Source organism: Crocuta crocuta, unplaced genomic scaffold (genome assembly GCF_008692635.1).
Source record: "Crocuta crocuta isolate KB4526 unplaced genomic scaffold, BGI_CrCroc_1.0 scaffold156, whole genome shotgun sequence".
In the NCBI taxonomy this organism is placed as follows: Eukaryota; Metazoa; Chordata; class Mammalia; order Carnivora; family Hyaenidae; genus Crocuta; species Crocuta crocuta.
Genome location: NW_027531308.1, coordinates 443,597 through 467,031, shown reverse-complemented (window position 1 = coordinate 467,031; position 23,435 = coordinate 443,597). Strand labels below are relative to the sequence as shown.

General features: G+C 38.5%; 1 protein-coding gene across 2 annotated transcripts in view; it reads right to left on the bottom strand.

Annotated features, from left to right (window-relative positions):
• The window catches only part of SLC12A6 (solute carrier family 12 member 6), a 91,720-nt gene extending 70,279 nt beyond the window's left edge, over window positions 1-21,441 (bottom strand). For both annotated transcript variants that reach the window (XM_077771669.1, XM_077771670.1), the window contains exon 1: window positions 19,873-21,441. In XM_077771669.1, coding sequence (XP_077627795.1) covers window positions 19,873-20,143 — 271 coding nt within the window. In that variant the 5' untranslated portion in view covers window positions 20,144-21,441. The remainder of the gene's footprint in view (window positions 1-19,872) is intronic.
• Between the last annotated feature and the right edge of the window lie 1,994 nt (window positions 21,442-23,435).

Below are 23,435 nucleotides of genomic sequence, written 5' to 3'. Positions count from 1 at the left end.
CAAAGTCCAAGTTTGTTTAAAAGAGCGAAATATTTTTAAAGAGTTCAGACTTTTTATTTTTGGTACAAAGAGTTTAAACATCGTGTTTTAAAGAAAAAAAAATCAAGAAAACCCCTCTGATTAGGAGGTGTATAATTCCTTCAACACATTTAACATATTTATCTTGGTATATTTTATCAGATCCAGTATCCAGTGCTCATTTGATGGCTTTAACTATAGAGTATGAGGTCTATCTCTGCACGCAGATAAGTGAGTTTGGTACTTTGAGCCCTGTGTTAACTTCCATGTTCATGATGTAATATAAGGGCCTTGTTGTTAGTAACACCTGACAGGTAAGGCTGCACTAAATTTAACAGAGAAGGAATGATAGTTTATAATCCTCATTTATTCCTATACCACTTCTAAAAGAGAAGGAAACCAATAGTTGTTAAAGACCTACTTTGTACTCTCCATTGCATTAGAAACTTTTCATTATGATCTGGTTTAATCATCTCAGAAACATTAGGCTAAGGAACTTGCCTAAAGTCAGAGTTTGTAAACAGCAAAGCACAACCAAAAATCTGTAATACCCTTGTTAGTAGGCAGCATGGAAGTTTCACAGAAAGAAAACTCATACACACGCCCCTAAATTTTATTTCATGGGTTCCCAGATAGGACTGATTTGTAACCTTGGCTGCACACTGTAATCACCTAGGGAAATTTATAAAATACTAATGCCTGAGTCCTATCCCAGATACTGTAATTTAATTGCTCTGGAGTCTGGGCAATAAGGTTTTAAAAGCTCCTCTATTTCCCAGATGGTTCAAACAAGCAGCCAAGATCACAAACTACTACTATATGGGAAAAAGAAGTTTATCACCTAAGAAGCCTTTTTTTTTTTAATTTTTTAAAATGTTTTATTTATTTCTGAGGGAGAGAGAGAGAGAGAGAGAGACAGCATGAGCAGGGGAGGGTCAGAGAGAGAGGGAGACATAGAATCTGAAGGAGGCTCCAGGCTCTGAGCTGTCAGCACAGAGCCCAATGTGGGGCTCCAACTCACGAACCGTGAGATCATGACCTGGGCCGAAGTTGGACACTCAACCAACTGAGCCACCCAGGCGCCCCCTAAGAAGTCTTTTTTAACTATTTAATTTTTGAAAGAAACATAAGTTAAGTGTGGTAGTGCCTTAGTGATTTTCCCACACTTCCAACTCAAAGGAACTTACTTAACTACCAAATTGTTGAAAATTTCAAGAGTAGATTCTGGGTTCCAAATTCTTTACTACTTCAGTGCCACTGGCTATTTCCAATAGGATCTTGCCTTTCATATTTATTATATAAAGAGAGTTGAACTACTGCTAATCTACAGTTGATGGACAAGAACAATGACTTGTGTTATACATCTGTGCACAGCTTGTGCATATAAGTCTGTGTACAAATGTTATCCTGTCACCTCTCCCCTCTAAAAATATTCACAAACCAAATAAGTAGGAAGGTAAAATATTCCTGTTGATCTATGATAGGAGTATTTATTTACCAAACTCGATGATTTGATACCACGATGCTCAACAATTTTAAAGTAGTTCTCTCCTAGAGTGGACTATAGATAAAAGTGCAATGGCATAAAACATTGAAAACAAAGTTAAAGTTAAGACAGAAAAAGCTGGGTGTAGAGGGGAACTGGTAAAGCTGAGGGGAGTGCTGTATGGACACTGATTAGATAGGAAGGTAGGATATAAGGGAACGATATTTAAACTACAATAAACTACCACAATGGGACACCTGCCTGGCTTAGTTGGTAGAGCCTGCAACTCCGGATCTTGGGGTTGTAAGTTGGAACCCCACATTGGGTGTAGAGACTACTTAAAAAATAAATAAAATTTAAATATCAATAAACTACCACAATGAAGTACCACTGCATATCCACACTAATGGCTAAAACGGATAAGACTGCAAACAGCAAATCTTGTGAGAATATTAAACAAAGGATACTTTCACGGATTGTTACTCAGTGTAAATTGTTTCATCCACTTTGGGAAAAGGTCTAGTACTCTCCCCTATAACCCAGCAATTGCACTCCTAGGTATTTATCCCCCCAAATGAAAACATATTCCCACAAAAAGACTTGTCCAAGAATATTCATACCTGCTTATTAACAATAACCAAAAACTGGAAACAACCCAGTGTATATTCACAGCAGAATGGATAAACCAACTGTGACGTATTCATACAAAAGATTACTATTGAGACATAAAAAAGGAATGACTCAGTGATACAAGCAACAATATGAATGCATATCAAAACATCATGCTATGTGAAAGCAGCCTTAAAAGAGTGCACAATATATGAACCCCACTATATGAGGTTTTACAACAGGCAAAACTAATCTATGGTGCAAAAAAAAAAAACCACAAAAAACAAAAAACAGGACAATGGCTGCCTCTGGGGGGAGGGGGACGTAGGAATACTGAATTAGAATTCAGTATTTGTAGGTTTTAAATATATTTATACATGTATTTATTTATTTATTTTGAGAGAGAGTGTGAGCAGGGGAGAGGCAGAGAGAAAGGGAAAGAGTCCCAAGCAGGGTCCGCATTGTCATCACAGAGCCCGACGTGGGGCTCAATCTCTTGACCTCAAGCTTATGACCTGAGCCGAAATCAAGAGCCGGCCACTTAACCAACTAAGCCACCCAGGCATCCCTGTAGCTTTTTTTTTTTTGGTGAACTTTTCATCTAATTTTAAATGAACACTAGCTAACTTTTGATGAATGCATACACCTATGGAATCCTAAACTCTTAACAAGATGTAGAATATTACCATCACTACAAATACTGAATTCTAATTAATAATATGCATTTTGAAGTATCTGGGAGAGGTGAACTGATATCTGCAATTTACCCTGAAATGCAGTAAGAAAGATGGATAAATACGTGTTAGGAAAAGTACAATAAAATGTTAATGATAGATTCTGAGTGGTGGGACAGGTGTTCACTTATATAAAAGTCTTTCAACTTTCTGTATGTTTGAAAATTTTCATAACAAAACACTGAAAAAATACAATAAACTGACACTATTATGAAAATAAACACACAATCAGAGACCGGGAGAAAATATTCATGAAACATGTATTTGACAAAGGACTTATGTGTTGAATATATAAAAATCCTCTACAACTAAATAGTAAGACAAAAAACTCAATACAAAATTTAGAAAAAGATTTAAATAGACAATTCACAAAGATAATTACATAAATGGCTAAAAAGCACTTGAAAAGGTGCTCAAAATCATTGATTTTTCAGGAAATGCAAATTAAAATCACCATTAAAACTTCTGGCAAGGATGTAGAACAAATGTTGGTGGGAATATAAAATAATACAACCATTTTGGAAAAAGGTCTGGCAGCTTTTTAAAATTTTGTCTTTTTTTTTTTTTTAATTTGAGAGAGAGAGAGGGAGAGGGAGCAGAAGAGAAGGACAGAGGGAGAGAGGGAGATAGACAATTTTAAGTATGTTCCATGACCACAGGGCTTGATTCCATGACTTTGGAATCATGACCTGAGTCCAAATCAAGAGTTGGATAGACACTCAACCAACTGAGATACCCAAGTGCCCTTTCTATAAATTTTGAACAAGTATGTTTAAACATTTTTTGTTTATTTTTGAGAGAGAGAGAGACAGAGCACAAGTGGGGGAGGGGCAGAGAGGGAGGGAGACACAATCTGAAGCAGGTTCCAGGCTCTAAGCTGCCAGCACAGCGCCAGAGGTGGGGCTTGAACCCACCAACTGTAAGACCATGCCTTGAGCCGAAGTCAGATGCTTAACTGACAGAGCCACCCAGGCGCCCCAAACAAGTATGTTTATAAAGCTTTATTCATAACAGCCCAAATAGGAAACACCCCAGTTGTCCATCAATAAGATAAACAACCTGTAGTATATTCATGCAATATTCATACAATACAGTATTACTCAACAATTACCAGGAACAAACTACTGACACATTCAATAACATGGATGAATCTCGGAAACATTTTACGTTATACATTACACATTAATCATATGCATATAAAAGAGTTTAGAGTTGAAGCATAACTGATGCCCACAACTTATTTCAAAATGTCTTAAAAATAGATGAATCCAATGGAAGAGATAGATATATGGTAAGACAAATATAGCGGAATGTTATATACATATTGTAGCATCTGGAGGATAAAGATATGGGTGTTTACCAAAAGCCTTACAGTTTTTCTGTATGTTTTAAAATTTCATAATAAAATGTTGGAAAAAATACAGCGATTATCTTTAAAAAGATCTTTAGATGTGAGTATGGAGCAAAGCACTTATGGGTCAAATTCCATTTCACATAAAATTTAGGCAGCTACATAAATGCTAGTCCTGTGCTTTGATTTTACAGTGTTGAATGTTGTTTGAAATGAGTCACCATACAAGTTTGAAATATTTAGTTTTACATTTAAAAAAATCTATGGTATTTCTTTCAAATCTTTTTTTTTTCTTAGTTTGTTTATTTATTTAGAGATAGAGACAACAAGAGCAGGGGAGAGGCAGAGAGAGAGAGGGAGAAGAGAGAATCTCAAACAGGCTCTGCACCATGAGCACAAAGCCCAACGTGGGGCTAGAACTCACAAAACCTGGTGATCATGACCTGAGCTGAAACTAAGAGTTGGAAGCATAACTGACTGAGCCACCAAAGTGCCCCTATGGTATTTTTTAGTAGTAAGACATAAGCCCAGGCTAGGGCAAAAGGGCATTTATAATGGCATTACTCCCATAGTGCTTTGTACATTAGGCCAAATATTATATATTATTTATATTACTAGTTTCAGTAAAACTTTTTGACATTATGTTTGTTTTTTAAAAAGCATGCCCACTATGGGTAATATTTTGAAAGTACAATTTATTGTGCTACACTATCCAATTACTTATTTTTAATCAGAGCTAACAACTCATGACAACCAGCATTTTGTTTTATTCAACCCATTTATTTAAAAAGACAAAGACAAATTACATTTAGTGAAAGGACTTGAAGAATTAAGGGAAAGTAAGTGGAAAAGTATTTTCAACAGAAGGGTTCTCTTCCAGGTTGTACTCTACTGTTATACTACATCACTCAATTTTAGAGCGAATCGTATATACATTTCCTCTTCCTTCTCGGAACCTGAGAACTGTATTATACAAAAGCCATACACAAATAACCTAGAACCACACTATGTCTTGCTGAAATGATTCTTAGGAATCTACTAATGCATGCTGAAAATGAATTTATGATGCAAGAAAACTTCTATAAGTGAGCAGTAAGCAAAATCTCTGGAGTTAAAAACCACACACATTTTGAATACGTGAATTTTACCAAATGTCATTCTGTTCATTTCTGAGAGCATTTTTCAGGTATGTTGTTAAGGACTTAGTAACATATTAAATAGTATTCTTTTAAAAAAATAAAAAATGCATCTAGAATTTGACTAAAGGTACTACTAGCATGGTATTAAAAAGCTGGAAAAGTGTAAAACAGAACAGTAGCCCTTCCTTGACATACACAATGTAGATTTAGCTCATCTGTTTACACCTTTTCCACAGAATTCAGTCTCTCATAGACACACACACATTTAGTGGGGATGGTGTGCAAAGAAAAACGGATGCTGATCTGGAAACAGATTCAAATCTTATGAATCTCTCCAAAACTCTTGTAATTTGAAGATACCATTCAGAGTGCTTTATCTACTATTGAGATCCAGCCACACTTGAGAGAACCCTCAAAAGTGTAACCAGTAGACAGTTTTGTGCTTATAGTATTTGGCTTATTACAAATGGTGTTTTTACAACAAATAGTAAACAAAGTGGAATCTACTTGCAAGCAGTTGTTTTTCTCCCCCCAAACAGTTGCTTCTAATGTAGTAAGTTATTACTTCAAAATATTCAGGATAGACATTTTCATCATATCATTGTAACTGCCAGCCAGCAACTAAATATAAGTAGAAAACTACATTATGCTTTAATTTTCTTGATCAAGGTAAATTTATGATCAACTTTGAACAACAAAGGTTAATTACGTTGTACCCTCAGTAAACTCTTCATGAAGTTTACATAGCAATAAACCCTTCATACTCTTTATTCTATAAATCTTTCTAACAATAAATTTGTCTTATTAGGAGATGTTGTTTGACAGGAAAAAGATCTGAATTAAACAATTTCATTAAAATGTCTGAATTACAGATTTCTAAAAAAGCACAGAATTTTCAAATATTTTAACTTCTTATCTTCAAATTTTAAGAGAAGAAAGAGGTCATGTGTTAGAGCAGGTATTCTTAAGGAAAATATCAGACTTGCATAAAGGACTAACCTACTCCCTGACAGGCTTTAAAGGGCCACTGGTAGAGAAACACTACCTCATGTGGTATCATTCAGAAGGTCGGGCAAACATTCAAAAGAACAGTGCTTTGCAAATGATCGCTGGTAAAGGAATATTTTTCTTTATATTCAGAATTCATTGTGAGCTAAAAATCTTGTAAAAAAAATAATAAAAAAGAATTACTAGAATAGAAAAATATCAAAACACAAGTTCTAATTTTTATTATTAGATTTGACNCAAAAAAAAAAAAAAAAAATAAAAAAAAAAAAAAAAAAAAAAAAAAAAAAAGATTTGACATAAAATTGCTCTATCAAACTGCTGAGCAAGTGTTTTAAAGCTTTCAATTTCTGAACTTACCTCCTCACAGACAGCTCATGGACCAGCACTATTTACATACTAAGCTCCATCACTATGTTAAAGAGGATTGTAAACATATTACTGGCAGTTCATTACTTAAATTTAGAGCTATAGCTAGAAAAGCATACAAACTCTCATTCTTAAGTAGAAAATGTATATATATTTTCCCTAACATATCAGCAAACCCTTTTTCCCCTTCAGACACTGGACAGTAAATAGGGGTTTAAAATATTGAAATGATCACAAATTCTAAATTTTGCCTTATGTAGACAATTACAGAAAGAACTATAGAGTTTATCAATTACTTTGGTGAAGACCACCATGGATAGTAAGAACTTTAAACTCTTAAATCTCACAATTACATAAAATTGTCTATGAAAATGGGTTTTTATAAAATGGCATCAGTGATGAATATATAACATGTGTTGGGGCTAACAACTGAAAGACAATAAATACATCAGACATTATTTTCTGATGGATTCATAATACTGCATTGTAAGAAAGAGACTTTTCCAAATCAAAATGTCAGGAAAATCTCATGAAGCTGAAGAAGTCATGCATTATTCAATACATATTTGAGTGCCCACTATGTGCCAGGACATAGGAATACAATGGAGAAAAAGACACTGTTCCTGCCCTCAAGGAGCTCACAATCATGTTATCTACCTCACTATATAATAAAAGTCGATATTAAACCAATTCTGTAAGTACAACACAGTGTAAGCATAAAACCTTGAGGGCACAACACACCATTACAGGTGTGATTCTTCACTAACAGAAAGAATCTAGCCAATTTGATAGCTACATCACCTATTTTGGCTGCTGACCCAAATATTAAAGAAGGCATTATTAAAAGCCTTTGTGGGGGCGCCTGGGTGGCTCAGTCAGTTAAACGTCCGACTTCAGCTCAGGTCATGATCTCACAGTTCGTGGGTTCAAGCCCCACGTCTGGCTCTGTGCTGACAGCTAGCTCAGAGCCTGGAGCCTGCTTCAGATTATCTATCTCCCTCTCTCTCTGACCCTCCCCTGCTCACGCTGTCTCTCTCTCTCTCTCTCAATAAATAAAACATTAAAAATTAAAAAAAAAAGCCTTTGTGCACTCTAGAGTCCTCAGCTTCCACTGTTTCCTTCTTCACGGTATTACAACTCCCTGTATAAGGCTGCCCATCTTTATCATCAGTCTAATGTGATTACAGCCTAGATATTGTAGGACCCAAGAATCACCAACCAAAAACGTATGAACATGGACTACTAACTCACTCAGAATTTCATTTCTGATGTATGATACTTCATTCTTTAATATGAAATACTTGCTAGATAGGCTTCTAGTCAACACTACAAACAATGCATAGGAAATGAAACCACAACATATTGTCAAAACTTAAGATATATTTCTAAAAATGAAAATACAATTCAAAACAAAATTTTCTTGTTAATTTCACCTCAGAGAACAAGTTTTTGTTTTTATTTTTATTTTTTTAAATGTTTTACTTATTTTTGAGAGAGAGGGAGAGAGACAACATGAGCAGGGGAGGGTCAGAGAGAAAGGGAGACACAGAGTCCAAAGCAGGCTCCAGGCTCTGAGCTGTCAGCACAGAGCCCAACGTGGGGCTCGAACCCACAAACTGTGAGATCATGCCCTGAACTGAAGCTGGACGCTCAACTGACTGAGCCACCAAGGCGCCCCCAAGTATTTGTTTTTAAATAAGTTATTGCTTCCTTCCTTCCAACAAAACTCCCATTTTATTTTGAAAGGGACAGAGAGTACACATGTGCACACAAGTAGGGGAGAGGGGCAGAGGATGGGGGGGGAGAGAGAGAGAGAGAGAGAGAGAGAGAGAGAGAATCTCAAGCAGACTCCATGTTCAGCACAGAGTCTGATTCAGGGCTCGATCCCATGACCTGACCCAAAATCAGGAGTTGGATGCTCCACTGAGCCACCAAGGCACCCCCAAAACTCCATTTTAAAACAGACATTTTAAAACAACTATAGGATGCCTGATTCAGTTGGTACAACGTGTGCTTGCCAATTTCAGGGTTGTGACCTAGCCCCATGTTGGGGGTAGAGATTACTAAAAACCAAAACCAAAACACAATTATTACTACTACTGAAACTTGGGTCAAAATATGAATATTAACTTTAGAGAGGATGAACTAATGTGCCTAAATGAATAACTGTATAATTTATCACTATTAAATTGCCCTGGGTATATGCGGGCCATTTATTTAAAAGGCACTGAAATAGGGACACCTGGCTGGCTCAGGTGGTGGAGCATGTGACTCTTGATCTCAGAGTTGTGGGTTTGAGCCCCATGTTAGGTGTAGAGATTACTTAAAAATAAAATCTTTAAAAAAAAAAAAAAAAGACACTTTTAGGTCAGATTTCCTTTTAGGAACAAAGAACCTTAAAATTATTCGGGAAACATGTCATTTTACTACCTTCTTTTGAAAAAACAAACAAAAAATCCTATTTCCTTTCATGCCCCCAATCCAAACAAAAAACTTAAAAAATGTACACTGAACATAAAAGCTGTATTTCTTTTATACTTCTTCTACTATGCCTTTGTTGCTTACTAAATGCTTCAATACAGCCAACTAATGTTAGTAGAGAAAGTGTAGTAACAGGGATACTGAAATTAAAATCACACACACACCTGGGTGTAAATTACTATTCTTCAATTTATTACTTGTATGACCTTGGGCAGGTTACTTAACCTCATCAGTTTCAATTTTCTCTTGGATGAGAAATCCCATCATAGCTCTGAAGAAAATGACTTTATTTTAAATGAAAAAATTTCAAAACATAATTTTTCATCTAATAGGGAAGAATGTTTTCTATTTCCTAATAATTCTTAGACTTCTATTGGAAATTAGTACACCGTAAAACTATGGAAAAAATTTTTAATTTTATCTAAAAAATGTTTATTTTGAGAGAAACAGTGTGAGAGTGTGTAGGAGCAAGTGGGGGATGGGCAGAGAGCAAGGGAGATGGAGAATGCCAAGCAGGGTCCAATGCGGGGCTTGATCTCACAAACTGAGATCATGACCTGAGCTGAAATCAAGAGTCTGATACTGAACCAAGTGAACCACCCAGGCGCCCCTAAAACTTTTTAAATAAAAAAATATTTAAAAAATAATTTAGGATGTAAATAATCAGTTGTGAAAATATTATTTCTGGATGTATAAAAAAAAAGCTCACATGTTAAATACAAATGCTCTCAAATAAGATAAATTTCAGTTTGCCCCGATTTCTCATAGCTCCTCAAAGTGAAAATGTACTGTTTATGCAAGGGTTAAAAAGATTTTTTTTAAGTTTATTTTTAGAGAGAGAGAGAGAGACAGAGAGAGAATCTCAAGGAGGTTCTTTGCTGCCAGTACAGAGGCCGATGCAGGGCTCAAGCTCCTGAACTGTGAGATCATGACCTAAGCAGAAATCAAGAGTTGGACACTCAACCGACTGAGCCACCCAAGCACCCCAATATATAAGAGTTTTTAAACTTATTATTTTCAAACCAGCTGTATAAAAACTGAATAGTCTTACCCCTAAATAAAAGCAGATTTTTGTGGTAAAATGGAGAAAATTAGGAAATTCTAGTGCCACTTGGCCAAAAATTAAAACTATCAACCAAATGGTTCTGACTGTAAAAACAGGAATATTGTGGTGCCTGGGTGGCTTAGTCAATCGAGCATCTGACTCTTGATTTCACCTCAGGTCATGATCCCAGAGTCATGGGATCCAGCCCTGCATCTGGCACTATGCTGAGTTTGGAGTCTGCATGAGGTTCTCTCTTTTTCTCTCTCTGTCCCTTTGCCCCTCTGTCCCACTCGCATNNNNCCCCCGCTCCCCTGCCCTTCTGCTCTAAAAAAAAAAAAAAAAAAAAACCAAGGGGCACCTGGGTGGCTTAGTTGGTTAAGCGTCCGACTTTCGCTTAGGTCATGATCTCGCGGTTCGTGGGTTCGAGCCCCGCGTCGGGCTCTGTGCTGACTGCCAGCTCAGAGCCTGGAGCCTGTTTCAGAGTCTGTGACTCCCTCTCTCTCTGACCCTCCCCTGCTCACTCTGTCTCTCTCTCTCTCTCCTAGAAATAAATAAAACATTAAAAAAATTTTTTTTAAATAAAAAAACAAATAACAGAAAAATAAAAAGAGGAATGCTACTAATTGAATATCTTGCATGGATTTCTCAAGACCATTAGAAAAGTATAAGGCTTAGCAATGCAGTAATAAAAATGCAAAGCAGAAGACTCCACTGACCAATTTAGTCAAGAAAGTGGAGACTGAAACCCAGCTCTAAGCGAACAGGGAACTTTAAAATGAAAAACAAGGGGCGCCTGGGTGGCTTAGTCGGTTAAGCGTCCGACTTTCACTTAGGTCATGATCTCGCGGTTCGTGGGTTCGAGCCCCGCGTCGGGCTCTGTGCTGACTGCCAGCTCAGAGCCTGGAGCCTGTTTCAGTCTGTGACTCCCTCTCTCTCTGACCCTCCCTGCTCACGGTGTCTCTCTCTCCCGTAGAAATAAATAAAAATATTAAAAAAAAAAAAAAAAACCCTAAAGTTAGGATTAAAACCTAAACATATTACCTGTTATCTCCTAAGAACACAACTTTTGTTTTCTATCTCTGGGCTTGTCAACTACAAAAACTTCCATTTTAAGAAGAAAAACAAGCTTCAGCCCTCCCAGTTTTTCAGTAGACATCTAAAGGTAACTTCAAAATTTCAGACTGTGCACAGCCTTTCAGACTGATTTATTTACAATATTGACTTGATTCTGAAATTTTGCTCTTAAGTTCCACCAATGATTTAACAGTAGTTCAAAATTCTTCAAAAGTAAAATGCACCTCAATGTCAGAAATGTTAAAAAGATGACAAATGTATGCTTTAGAACTGAGCAAATATGGTAATAATATTTCTTATTCATCAACTATTGAACTTCTGCAGTTAAAGCAAGGTGCCTTGTGTGTCTGCTGTGTGCGTGCTCTATGTTCTGCAGTTTTGCGCTCATAACTTCATTTATAATTGCTGGGGTTCTACACAATACACCAAAGCACTAATCACAGGACTGTAATGAGGAACATCTTATTTTCTTATTTACTTATGAAAAAGCATTAAAATAACACATTGTTTTACACATTCACAAAATAGAATGCTTTCATAATTTCCACAATATACCCCTCCAAGGTTTCGTATGTACTGCTACGAAACCCATCACCATACTCTGGTTTCTCTTCGTATCACATAAATCTTTCATCTTTCTCTACAAAAAAGAAAAAGGAAACAACAACAAGAAAAGACCTCTCCAAGAGCTTAAACACGTATCATCTGCATTATTCTGATTCAATGAACCCACCAGAGGCAGCTGCTGTGAGATGGTGTCACACGGAAAGGGCAGGGGTTGGGCATTGAAATCCAGTTTGTCCTTTTCTGGCGAAGCCTAGAGGAGTTATCTTTTTTACAGTCTGCATAAAGGTTGGGGCACCTGGGTGGCTCAGTCAATTAAGCGTCTGACCCTTGATTTCAGCTTAGGTCATGATCTCATGGTTTGTTGAGTTCAAGCCCTGCCTCGGACTCCACACTGATGGCATGGAACCTGCTTGGGATTCTCTTTTTTTTCCCCTCTCTGTCTGCCTGTTCCCCACTTGTGCTCACTCTCTCAAAATAAATGAACAAACTTAAAAAGAGAGAGAGAGAGAGAGAATTTGCACCAAGGTCTTGCTATTTCAGAGTCTAGGCAGAGGAGACAAAAAGAGAGGCAGCTATAACCCAAAGTTCACAGCAAAATATCATCCGCACAGGTCATTACAAATGATCTTAAATGTCAGCATTAGAAACTTTCCTCTTATTCTAATAACTTTGAAATGGCAAAGTATTACTTTCAAAGGTGCCCAGGAATGTCCTCTTTCTTGTCTTCCATTCCGGTAAACAATATCAAAGCAAGATTTATGAGAATCTGGAAGCAAGAAACATGCCACTGACAGGAAAAAAATAAGGCCTTTGGTGGAAAAGAATTAGTGAGGGTAGGGCGCCTGGGTGGCTCAGTCGGTTAACGTCTGACTTTGGCTCAGGTCATGATCTCATGGTTAGTAGGTTTGAGCCCTTCATCGGGCTCTGTGCTGACAGTTCTCTCAGAGCCTGGAGCCTGTCTTTGGATTCTGTGACTCCCTCTCTCTCTCTGACACTCCCCTGCTCACGCTGTCTCTCTCTCTCAAAAATAAATAAAACATTAAAAAAAAAAAAAGAATTAGTGAGGGCATGGAAGAAATTACCAAAAATAAAAGACACGAAGTTGAAGCATCACTTTACCAATTGCTGATTTAGTCAAAACATAGAGTATGCTAGGACACACTCTGTAAAAGAAGTTCTATCAAAGCAGCTTTCTTAATCACAGTTCAACCTTTTAAAAGTTTTTATTATAGATATTTTCAAATATACACAAAAGCAGAAAAAAAATCTAGTAAAATGAATCCCCATGCAATTTTACTCCAATTCAAAATAGAAATGTTTGCCAACGTTGCTCTATTTCTCAACTTTTTTGGGGTTGGGTGGTGGGAGTACATTTCATTTCACTTGTAAATACTTCAATATGTATCTTTATAGATAAGGACTTTACCACAATGTCTTAAATATACCTAAGAAAATTCACAATAATTCATTAAAATCATTTAATGCCAAGTACATTTCCCTGATTACCCCAAAGGTATCTTTTATTCTTGTTAACATCAGGATCCAAATAAAGTCCACACCTTGCATTTGGTTGGTCTGCTTTTTGTCTGTAACAGTTTTCCCTCTCTTCCCATCACTCCTCCTCCACCCCATGACATTTAGTTTTTGAAGAATCTGGTTATTTAGTAAAATTTCCCATATTCTGGATTTGGCTGATTGCCTCCTGTGGTGTAAAGTATGGAAAGAGAAGAAAGACAGATGTGGTTTATGACCAAAATGTTTCAAAGAAGTAATACTGGAAACCCTTAAAAAATACATGTATGTAGGGGCGCGTGGGTGGCTCAGTCAGTTGAATATCCGACTTCGGCTCAGGTCATGATCTCATGGTCCTTGGGTTTGAGCCCCACGTCAGGCTCTGTGCTGACAGCTCAGAGCCTGGAGCCTGCTTCAGATTCTGTCTCCCTCTCTCTCTCTCTGCTCCCCTCCTCTTATGCTCTGTCTCTCTCACCCTCTCAAAAATAAAGTTAAAAAAAAAATACATATATGTATAAAATCAGAGGATGCTATCAGATGAGCTAAGTAGGTACCAAATCCATGTGTTTTTATGAAACTATCCATCTTACTACCCTCTACAAAGTTATAGCTCACAGAGTGCTAAAGTGAAATGAACAATATTCAAGAACCACATACACTTGACCTTTGAACAACACAGGTAGGAACTGCATGTGTCCACTTAATCTTGGGATTTTTTTCTATAAAGAATACAGAACAATATTGTAAACACATTTTCTCTCCCTTATGATTTTCTTAGGAACATTTTCTTTTCTCTAGCTTACTTTATTGTAAGAATATAGTCTATAACATGTACAAATATGTTAACTGATTGTTTACATTATTAGTAAGGCTTCTGGTCAACAGTAGGCTATTAGCAGTTAAAGTTTGGGGTAGTCAAAAGTTACATTCAGATATTCTATTGCAGAGGGTTTGGTACCCCTAACCCCTGTGTTGTTCAGAAGCCAACTATAATATGAAAGATATATTTAAAGTAAGGGTAATAGTCACCTTTGATTGACAATACAGTGTAATTCAATTATTTTGGCTTGGGGCAAAAAATTAGAAGTTTTTTGGAAAAGTACTTGGTACTCTGAAGTATGTTCTTATGGAGGAAAACAAAACAAAACAACTAGACAGCTCTCCAAGTGGCTTAGTCGATCACTATTCTGATTTAACCCTAGATCAGATGAATAGGCTAAACATACATGTGTAGTGTAATGGCTCGAAGAACAGATAAATATTCTATTCTGTAAGACCTACTGACATTTAAGGAAAAGCCTGCTGTGACTATCTACTCAGTGAAGTCCTAATCAGGTGGGAAAGTTCTTCTCAAATGCACAGCATTAATCATTCTTCCCTTCTGGGCTATGGTCTTCAATGCTGGCTTTATATTAGAATCAGCTGAAAAGCTTTTAAAAACTACTGATGCAATTAAATCAGAACCCCTGGGAAAGGGGCAGAGGTATTTTCTAAAAAGATCTCTAGGTCATTCCAATATGCAACCAGATGAAGCATCACTGCTCTAGTGAGTTCATTTCATTTGCCTTTATCATAGTATGTTTTTAATTTTTTGTTTATATTTCTATCCTTTTTTAAAAGTTTATTTATTTTGAGAGAGAGTGAGAGAGAGTGCACAAGTGGAGGAGGAGCAGCGAGCGACGGAGAGAAAGAGAATCCCTAGTAGGCTCTGCCAGTGCAGAGCCCAATGTGGGACTCAAACCCACGAGATCATGACCTGAGCCAAAACCAAGAGTTGGATGCATAACTGACTGAGCCACCCAGGCATCCCTATTTCTATCTTTCTCTCTCCTTTTTTTTTTTTTTAGCTTAGAAGATCATCAACTCAATATGTATTTTATTGAGTGCAAATTATATGTGGCATCACATACTATACTAGCTGCTGATGATACAAAAACAACTTTGTGTTCCTATCCCAAGAACCTTACTGTCTAGGTGAGAAAGATAACATACAAACAAAAACAACAAAATTAAGTGAAATAGACGGACACTAATCTAAGGGATACAGGGACATAAAGAACCAATCTATTTTATCTGGGAGTAGGGGTGAATCAGAAAAAGTTTCAGACAGAAGGCGACTCTTTGAAGGAGGGACTTATCTAAATTACGTTTGCGTCTCTACCACCTAACGCCCCCCCAATAAATACTTGTTAACAGTCACCGTCAGAATGGGTATACTTAGAGCTCCTTGACTTAAATGGATTTTACTTTTACCCGAGTGAGTTTTCAGAAACTCACTCCCAAGGCTGCACGTTAAATCATGTTAACACTGGACTTGCCCCACCTCTGAAACAATTAACTCTAGCATTCAACTGTCTGACCACAATCTTTAATCCTTCTACATCTTTCACTACCACTTTACTCCATCAGGTCCTCAGTCTCTAAGTGTCTCCATTTGTAACTCAGTTCATCATTTTCCTTCAGTATATTTTTCTACTGTATTATTCTAAGATGTGTTGTATTTTTCATTTTTTGGTATTTTGCTGTATCTTTATTTTTGTATTTATCACACAGCATTACAATTCATAGGAACATTTGTTTCTTTTCTCTATTAGATCATAACTTTCCTTACAACAGTTACTGGGATTCTTTTTCTTGGTTCTCCTGCATCCTTAACACTCAGAACAAGGCCTGACCCCTAATAAGTGTTCAGTAAATGTATGGTGAAGGAATGGCTAAAGTGTTCTTGTCATTTTCACCCCTAAACCACAAGCTCTCCAAAGGCAGAGACTGTCTGATATACATATTTCCTATGATTCCTACTGGAGTACCTCACACGTATCAGAGCCTCAGGGAACATTTGTTCAATTGTAAAAAGATGAAATGTATTGAAGCCTGCGTAAGACATATAAAAATATGTTCCTTGCTCTTTTTTGGTATTATTTTAACAATCATTTAAGATAACCAAATAGTTATGAGGCAAATGTAAATAATGTTCATCATGGCAGAATCAAAATGATATAAGCACTAGATATGTCAGGGTGCCTGCACTTTTCAGTCTTGGCTTTCCCACTCTGTGATCTACAAATCACCATCTCTGTAAGCCTTATTTTTATTTTAATGTTTATTTATTTTTGAGAGAGAGAGAAAAACAGAGTGCAAATGGGGATGGGGCAGAGAGAGGGAGATACAGAATCCAAAGCAGGCTCCAGGCTCTGAGCTGTCAGCACAGAGCCTAATGTGGGGCTCAAACCCATGAACTGTGAGATCATGACCTGAGCCGAAGACCGACTCAACGACTGAGCCACCCAAGCATCCCCCACCAATTTTTTAAAATAGAGTTTGACCAGAATTCAATTCTTGTTTTTCTTCAGAATTTAATTCTTGATCATCTAAGGTTCCCTACATGCTATGCCTCTTAAAATTTTTATTATTAAAGTGATACACCCTCAATCTAAAAAATTGTACTTTTCTGAATTGTTTAGGTAAAGGAAAGTTCCTCTTCTCCACCCTATTTTCATAACTCTCCATAGGTATCCACTCTCAACAGCTCCTTCTGTATCTTTAAGGCATTCTTCATGTAAAAGCAACTACAGACTGGGGCGCCTGGGTGGCTCAATGGGTTAAGCGGTTAAGGGTCTGACTTCAGCTCAGGTCATAATCTCACGGTTCCTGTGTTCGAGCCCCATTTTGGGCTCTGTGCTGACAGCTAGCTCAGAGCCTGGTGCCCGTTTCAGATTCTGTGTCTCCTTCTCTCTCTGACCATCCTCTGTTCATGCTGTGTCTCTCTCTCAGAAATAAATTAAAAAAAAAAAAAAAACTTAAAAAAAAAAAGCAGGGGCGTCTGGGTGCCTCCATTGGTTAGGCGTCCAACTTCTGCTCATGGTTCATGGGCTCCAGCCCCGCATCGGGCTCTGTGCTGACAGCTCAGAGCCTGGAGTCTGCTTCAGATTTCTCTGTCTCCCTCTCTCTCTAGCCCTCCCCCGCTTGCTCTCTGTTTCTATCTCTCAAAATAAAAAATAAAGACAGTAAAATTTTTTTTCAATTAAAACAATAAAAAATAAAAAGCAAGTACAGTCTAAGATTCTTGCTTTTATTTACCAACTGCACAATCCCATATATTCCAATGGAACTTTGACAAAATGAAAGGAAAATTATAAATGCTTTGATAGTAGAAAGAGAATTACCTACTCAAAAGGCCAACAGTAGAAAAACTTAAAACACAGATAGAAATAAGTACTTAAAACTTTGTGTTTCAGCCCCCTTGGTTGTACAACATAATGTGAGTAAAAAGTGTATGATGAGAAAAGAAATTTAAGGTGGGAAGCTTAAATGTGTAAGGAATGTGAGAGGCATGGGAATTGTGGAGAAAGGAGAGATAATCATACCAATGTCACAAACATGGAAGGATGTATATATGAAAGGCCAAAAAAATTACAGAATTCTAAATATTAAAATAGAAACACAATTCTGAAATACACTATGAGCTTAAGGACAGGAATCAATTGCAGAAAATTCAGTGTTTTCCGATACTAATTCCAGCCCAGAGACAAATGTAAATTAGTATGTCCTTGATATTCTTGACAACAGGATCTTATTAAGATCTGGGTATCTAAGTCTAACAAGAGAATCCGCTTATTAAGAAGCCAAAGATGAAATAACTGTTATTTTTTATCAGTCCCTCTAATAGTGGGGAAAATATATCACAGGATTATAGTTGTCATAATTTTTTAGAAGACAGAAAGAGAAAAAAATAGGTCATTAGTAAAATAGGGAACTAGTTGAAATTGTATTCTAATGGCTGGACTGTTAATTTCTCTTTCATTTGGTACCATAATATTTAAACATTAAGGGATATGTTGAAGAGCCAAGCTTTAACTTCTATACCCATCTAAATACCATAGATTTTACTTAGACAGGTCCCCAGTTTTACCTCTACAGTGTAAAACAATACCATTCTATACTGTAAATAATGCTTGTAAATAAGGTAAGGACAGCAGCCTGGATAAGGATCCTGTTCCAGAAGGATAACATATTACAGAAATAAGTTCACTTTTTAAACAGAATAAAAATGGAATTCCATAATATATAAATCACAAGACTAAACAGCATTTAGCTATAAATTGCCTAATGACAATTACTGCATTAAAAACATTAATACTGTTAATAGTCTTTATCTGGCATTTTTACAACTTAAATGTAGTGTGACAGATATAAACTAAAACTACAATTTAGAACTAATTGGGAAGAAAAGAAAATGATAAACTATTTATTCCATTCCATGGTATAAAGTTTGTCAAGAAGTTGAAAATAGTCCTTATCTCCATAAAACAATCAAGGATAAGTGAATTCTAGAACTACAAACTTTACCAAATCTACTATGTCTCCAGACATTCAAAAAACACAAATAGAAACAAGGAACTAAAATCATTCTGGCTTCCTGCACCCTTTCGGTCAAGAAGAACAATACTTCCTGATACCAGAAAATGTCAAGTCAGTAGCTGAAGCTATGGTTTTCAAATTGGGTAGAATACCATTTTAAGAATCTTTAAGATTCTTAAGAGAAGTTTTCATTACTAGACAGATCTACATTACAATTTAGCACAAAACTAAATATATAAAGCAGTACAGTAATTCCCAAACTTTTGTACTTCAGGGTCTGAAAAATGTTATCACCTCTCCATTGTATATCCTTTCTCTCTTCCATCACTCTTTCCACTAAATCCAGAAACAACTTACAAACCAGCTAACGCAAATTAGTGTAGGCAGCTTAAGGTCTGTAGTGGCTAAGATAAGTCAGAAGTGGCTTGTGTACTACTGTTTCCTGACTACAAAGACTCAACACATTCCATCTAATGTTCCAAGTGAATAAATTATGTAGAAATCAGACCCTAAAAGCCTCTCTACAAAATTATATGAGAATTAGGCCCCACAAGCCTCTTTAGAATTTCTCCATTCGATAGGATAGCACAATAGATCCACCAGCCTCATCCTGAGTAAGCTAAGCTTCTACTGTCTCTGTATAATATAAATTTTTACAAGAAATTTTGTAATAAAGATTCTGAAATCTTTGTAGGAAAATCAATAGCTAAGATAAGATCAATAACTACTCCTGGTCACTAACCTTAAAAAGCCAACTGTAATATTTTGAGCCCCAAAGCTAGCTCTCCACTAAATTTCACAATTTAGGATTCTCTGTGCTGAAAAACTATTAACTTCTTCAATATTCGTCCTAAACCAAAACAGTCATTTCAATTCTAAGAAGGCAAAATGAAGAAATTAGAATATAAATTTGCGTTCCTTCTTTCCATATACCTTCCCACATGCCAGATAATTGCTGCAGAGAGTTGGAGGGCTAACCATTATTCCAAAGGGTTCCCAGGCATCTCAAAAAGAGGTACCTTGGTTCCTGGTTACTGCAGAATGTAAAAGTGATTTCCCAGTAGACAAACAGATCAATAAGCCAGTAACGGACGTGTCCTGTCATCTGGGTTCCCACTTACCCTCAGTAACATCCTGGGGATTAGAAGTCCGGTCACTAGCTGGATCCAGTGCAACAGTTGCCAGTGAAGTGGTGGCTCCAGACATCTCACTCATAGGCTCACTACGGCTTGTTTCTGGCACACTTTCCCGTGAGCTAAATCTTACTCGGGAGCTGGACCGGGAGCTGAGGTCCGGGCTGGTATCTGACAAACCAGGAATGTCATCGATCTTTGTTGGTGTCACCATGAACCGAACTGAAGCCATCTTGGTGGTGGTTTCTGGAGGATGCATTATTCGTTTTCTTTTCCTTTAGAAGAACAAAGAAAAAAGGAAACCCCCGCAAAAATCCTTCCTCCTACGCTAGCTACTTTTGATTGCAAAATAGAAAAGATAACTTAAAAAAAACCTTCAATAACCTTGATTTATACCATAAAAAGTTCCAAAGAAGAATCCTACTCAGAATTCAAACAGACTATCCCAGAAAGTGCACTACCATTAAATATTTAAGGGGCGAAAAAGACAAAACGATGCCAATCTCGTGTAACTTCCTTTCTTCAGGGAGGAAAAAAGTTATCTAGCTATCTCCCCTGGTCCGGGGCCGCGGGCTCAGTGCCATGGTCTCAGAGAAGCAGGTGAAACCTTTCTCCCTTCGACCCCCAGGTTTCCGCCGAGGTAGTTAAGTCTTTTTTATGTGGTCAATGTCCCACGGTTCTAGTTGAGCAAAGTGCAAGCAGGCCCACCCTTACCAGGCGAATACAGCACAGATCAGATTGCGAAAACGGTGTACACCCGGCCACCTGTTGTGTATCAGGTGAATACCCCACAGGTCTGGCTGGGAGGTGTGTGTGGAGTCACCCGATGTTTTTGAGGCCAGTAATCCACCTGGGTCTGGTGGGAGAGATGCGCATGCATAACGGGAAAAATAGCCCACACCACTCGATACAGGAGAATGAGGAGAAAAGGGTGAGCAGAGGATGCAGGGGCAGAGCGGATTCTCGTCTCCAAGAGGTCTGCGGGGGTGGCCCGCCCGCTCTTCGGGCAGAACGGTCCCTAGGATGTGGGAGGAGGCGGCTAGCGAGCCGATCGACACCTCGGACTGCAGCTCAGGGTCGTGGCAGGTCGTCTAGTCCATCGAGCCCACGGCCAGCTCTCTGGGTTTCTCCTGCGTGTGACAGGACGGGCCACCCCTTTGCCGGAGGACGCTTTCTCCCCGACAGGGCCGCGGCGCAGGTCAGGCCCTCGCCGTTCTTCCTTCGGGTCCTCGCAAGAGAGGAGACGGCCCCGTAGGCTGGCCGGGGCTGAGCAGGAGGGGGCGGCGGGGATGAGAGGAAGAGGAGGTCGCAGGTGCGGGATCCCGGCGCCAGCTGATGCGGGTGCGCGCGCAGCTGTTGTTTACGAGCGGGTAACTGTTTCGGAGCCGCGGCGCGCGCAGGAGGGCTCCGGCTGCCGGGGAGGGCGCCCCCTCCCCGGGCAGACGCCAGAGCAGCCGTTACGTGACCTCGCCGCCCCCGGCCCCGGGCCCGGCGGGCTGTGCCAGCGCCGCCGCAGCCCCTCCCTTCCCTCTCCGCTCGTTCCTCATTCGAGGTTAACGGTCCGAAGAGAAGNTCCCGCGAGCGCCGAGGAGCCCCGCCCAGCCTCTGCAGTCTGCGAGGCGACAACCAAGGCTGCGCGCATGCGCTGCCGGGATCGCAGCGGGCCTGAGGGGCCACACGTGGAAAGTCCGGAGGACGATGGGAATTGTAGTTGCGTATTGGGGCCGGAGTTGCGTGGTCCGGAGAAAACAAATCCTTTCCCTTCTCCGTCCTGCTATGTTACACAAACTCAGGTCTGGAGGCATTCAGGGAACGTCTGGGAGCAGACGATGCCCTTTGCCCTCAGACCTTCAAAACCCATCTCTTTTTAATAAAAGCGTCACTGAAAATACCGTTCATAGTTTCTTTAAAAAAAATTGCAACCCTCCCATACCATATACCTATGCATGGCCCTTACTCAAAATTTTAAGCAGATGTGTTTTTTAAAGCACTGCATCCTCACATCTATATACATTTTGTGCTACATTTTTTTCTTTTTCCTGTCCTTAAAATGCATATTTCATCCCATCATGTACACCTTAAATATACACAATTTGGTCAATTATACCTCAGTAAAGATGGGGGGAAATACTATCGAGTTAGACGGAAAGTTCCATTAAATATATCTTCATAATTCTTTTTTCATATTTAAAATTAATTTGACGGGGGTGGGGGGAAGAATCACAAGCAGGCTCTATACTCAGTGCGGGGCCCCACACGGGTCTCCATCCCACAGACCTGGTATCATTTCCTGAGCTGAAAGTGAGTCAGATGCTCACCCAACTAAGCTACCCAGGCACCCTAAGTAAAATGTCTTTAATTTTAGACCTGGGGAAAACAATGAGATTTTTTTTTGCTCCATTCCCAGCGTCTTCCCTACTGCCACCAGAATATTTTTCTTAGCATGTTTATTTAATACTTGAATAGTGTTCAATAAATTGACTCATCAATGTTTTATTTGAAGTTATTTCCTGTAGCTTTAACAAGACATAAATTTAACAATCTGACCCTGGCTTTGCCTGGGTCCTTACACCTCCCAAATGTAAATGTTTAAGCATCATTCTTACCAATAGATCAGAGGTGAACTGAAAACCTGAGCCAAGAAATCCTTTTTTAGCAAATGATGCACAAAGTCCAAAGTCTGGTTAAAGTGATCCAGGTTATAAAAAAGTAAAACAAAACAAAACCACAAAATAAAAAACATCCAGGTAACAAAATTTACAAGAAGTAAATTCCCATTTAAAATGTAAACTTCCTTGAAGCTTGATTCTTGCTCTTCAAAGGCTGTGATTATTAACTCAGGCTCACAACTTTCCTGAGGGAGAAATTCACTTCCTGGAAGGATTAGTGTCTTCCTCAGGCAGGCCTGCTGATCATTCAAATCTCACAGACTTTCCCCTTATAAAGAAATGGTGGATTTCTGCAACAATACTACCTAATACCAATATACTATAACTTTTAAAATTCTTCTCCAGTTTTTGAGCTCATCTCAGGAGATGTTAATATCTAGAGAATCTCATAAGGCAAAAAGCCCTGAGTATATTCAAACCAGTCTGCCTTTTCCCCTCTACTTGAATTAGGAATATTTCCAGGTCAAATTTTTTCAGTTTACAGAGCAGGTAGCATGGAACAATGGTAATTCTTTGGGAATGTGGGGTGTGGGTGTGGGTGGGTAACATATGAAAACAAAATTACGGTCAATATTATAAAACATTGGTAGCAGAGTTCTTTTACTGACTTTGGTGCTTAAGAAGCTTCCATATCAGATCCTTTTTCTAGTTATTTGCAGAATTAACATTTCTTCCATCATTTATCCTAATAGGATAACACTTTGTTTTTATTTATTGGGGCGCCTGGGTGGCTGTCAGTTAACTGTCCGACTTCAGCTCGGGTCATGATCTCCAGGTTCGTGAGTTCCAGCCCCACATCCTGAGTGGGGCTCTGTGCTGACAGCTCAGAGCCTGGAGCCTGCTTTGGATTATGTCTCTCCCTTGCTCTCTGCCCGCCCCCCC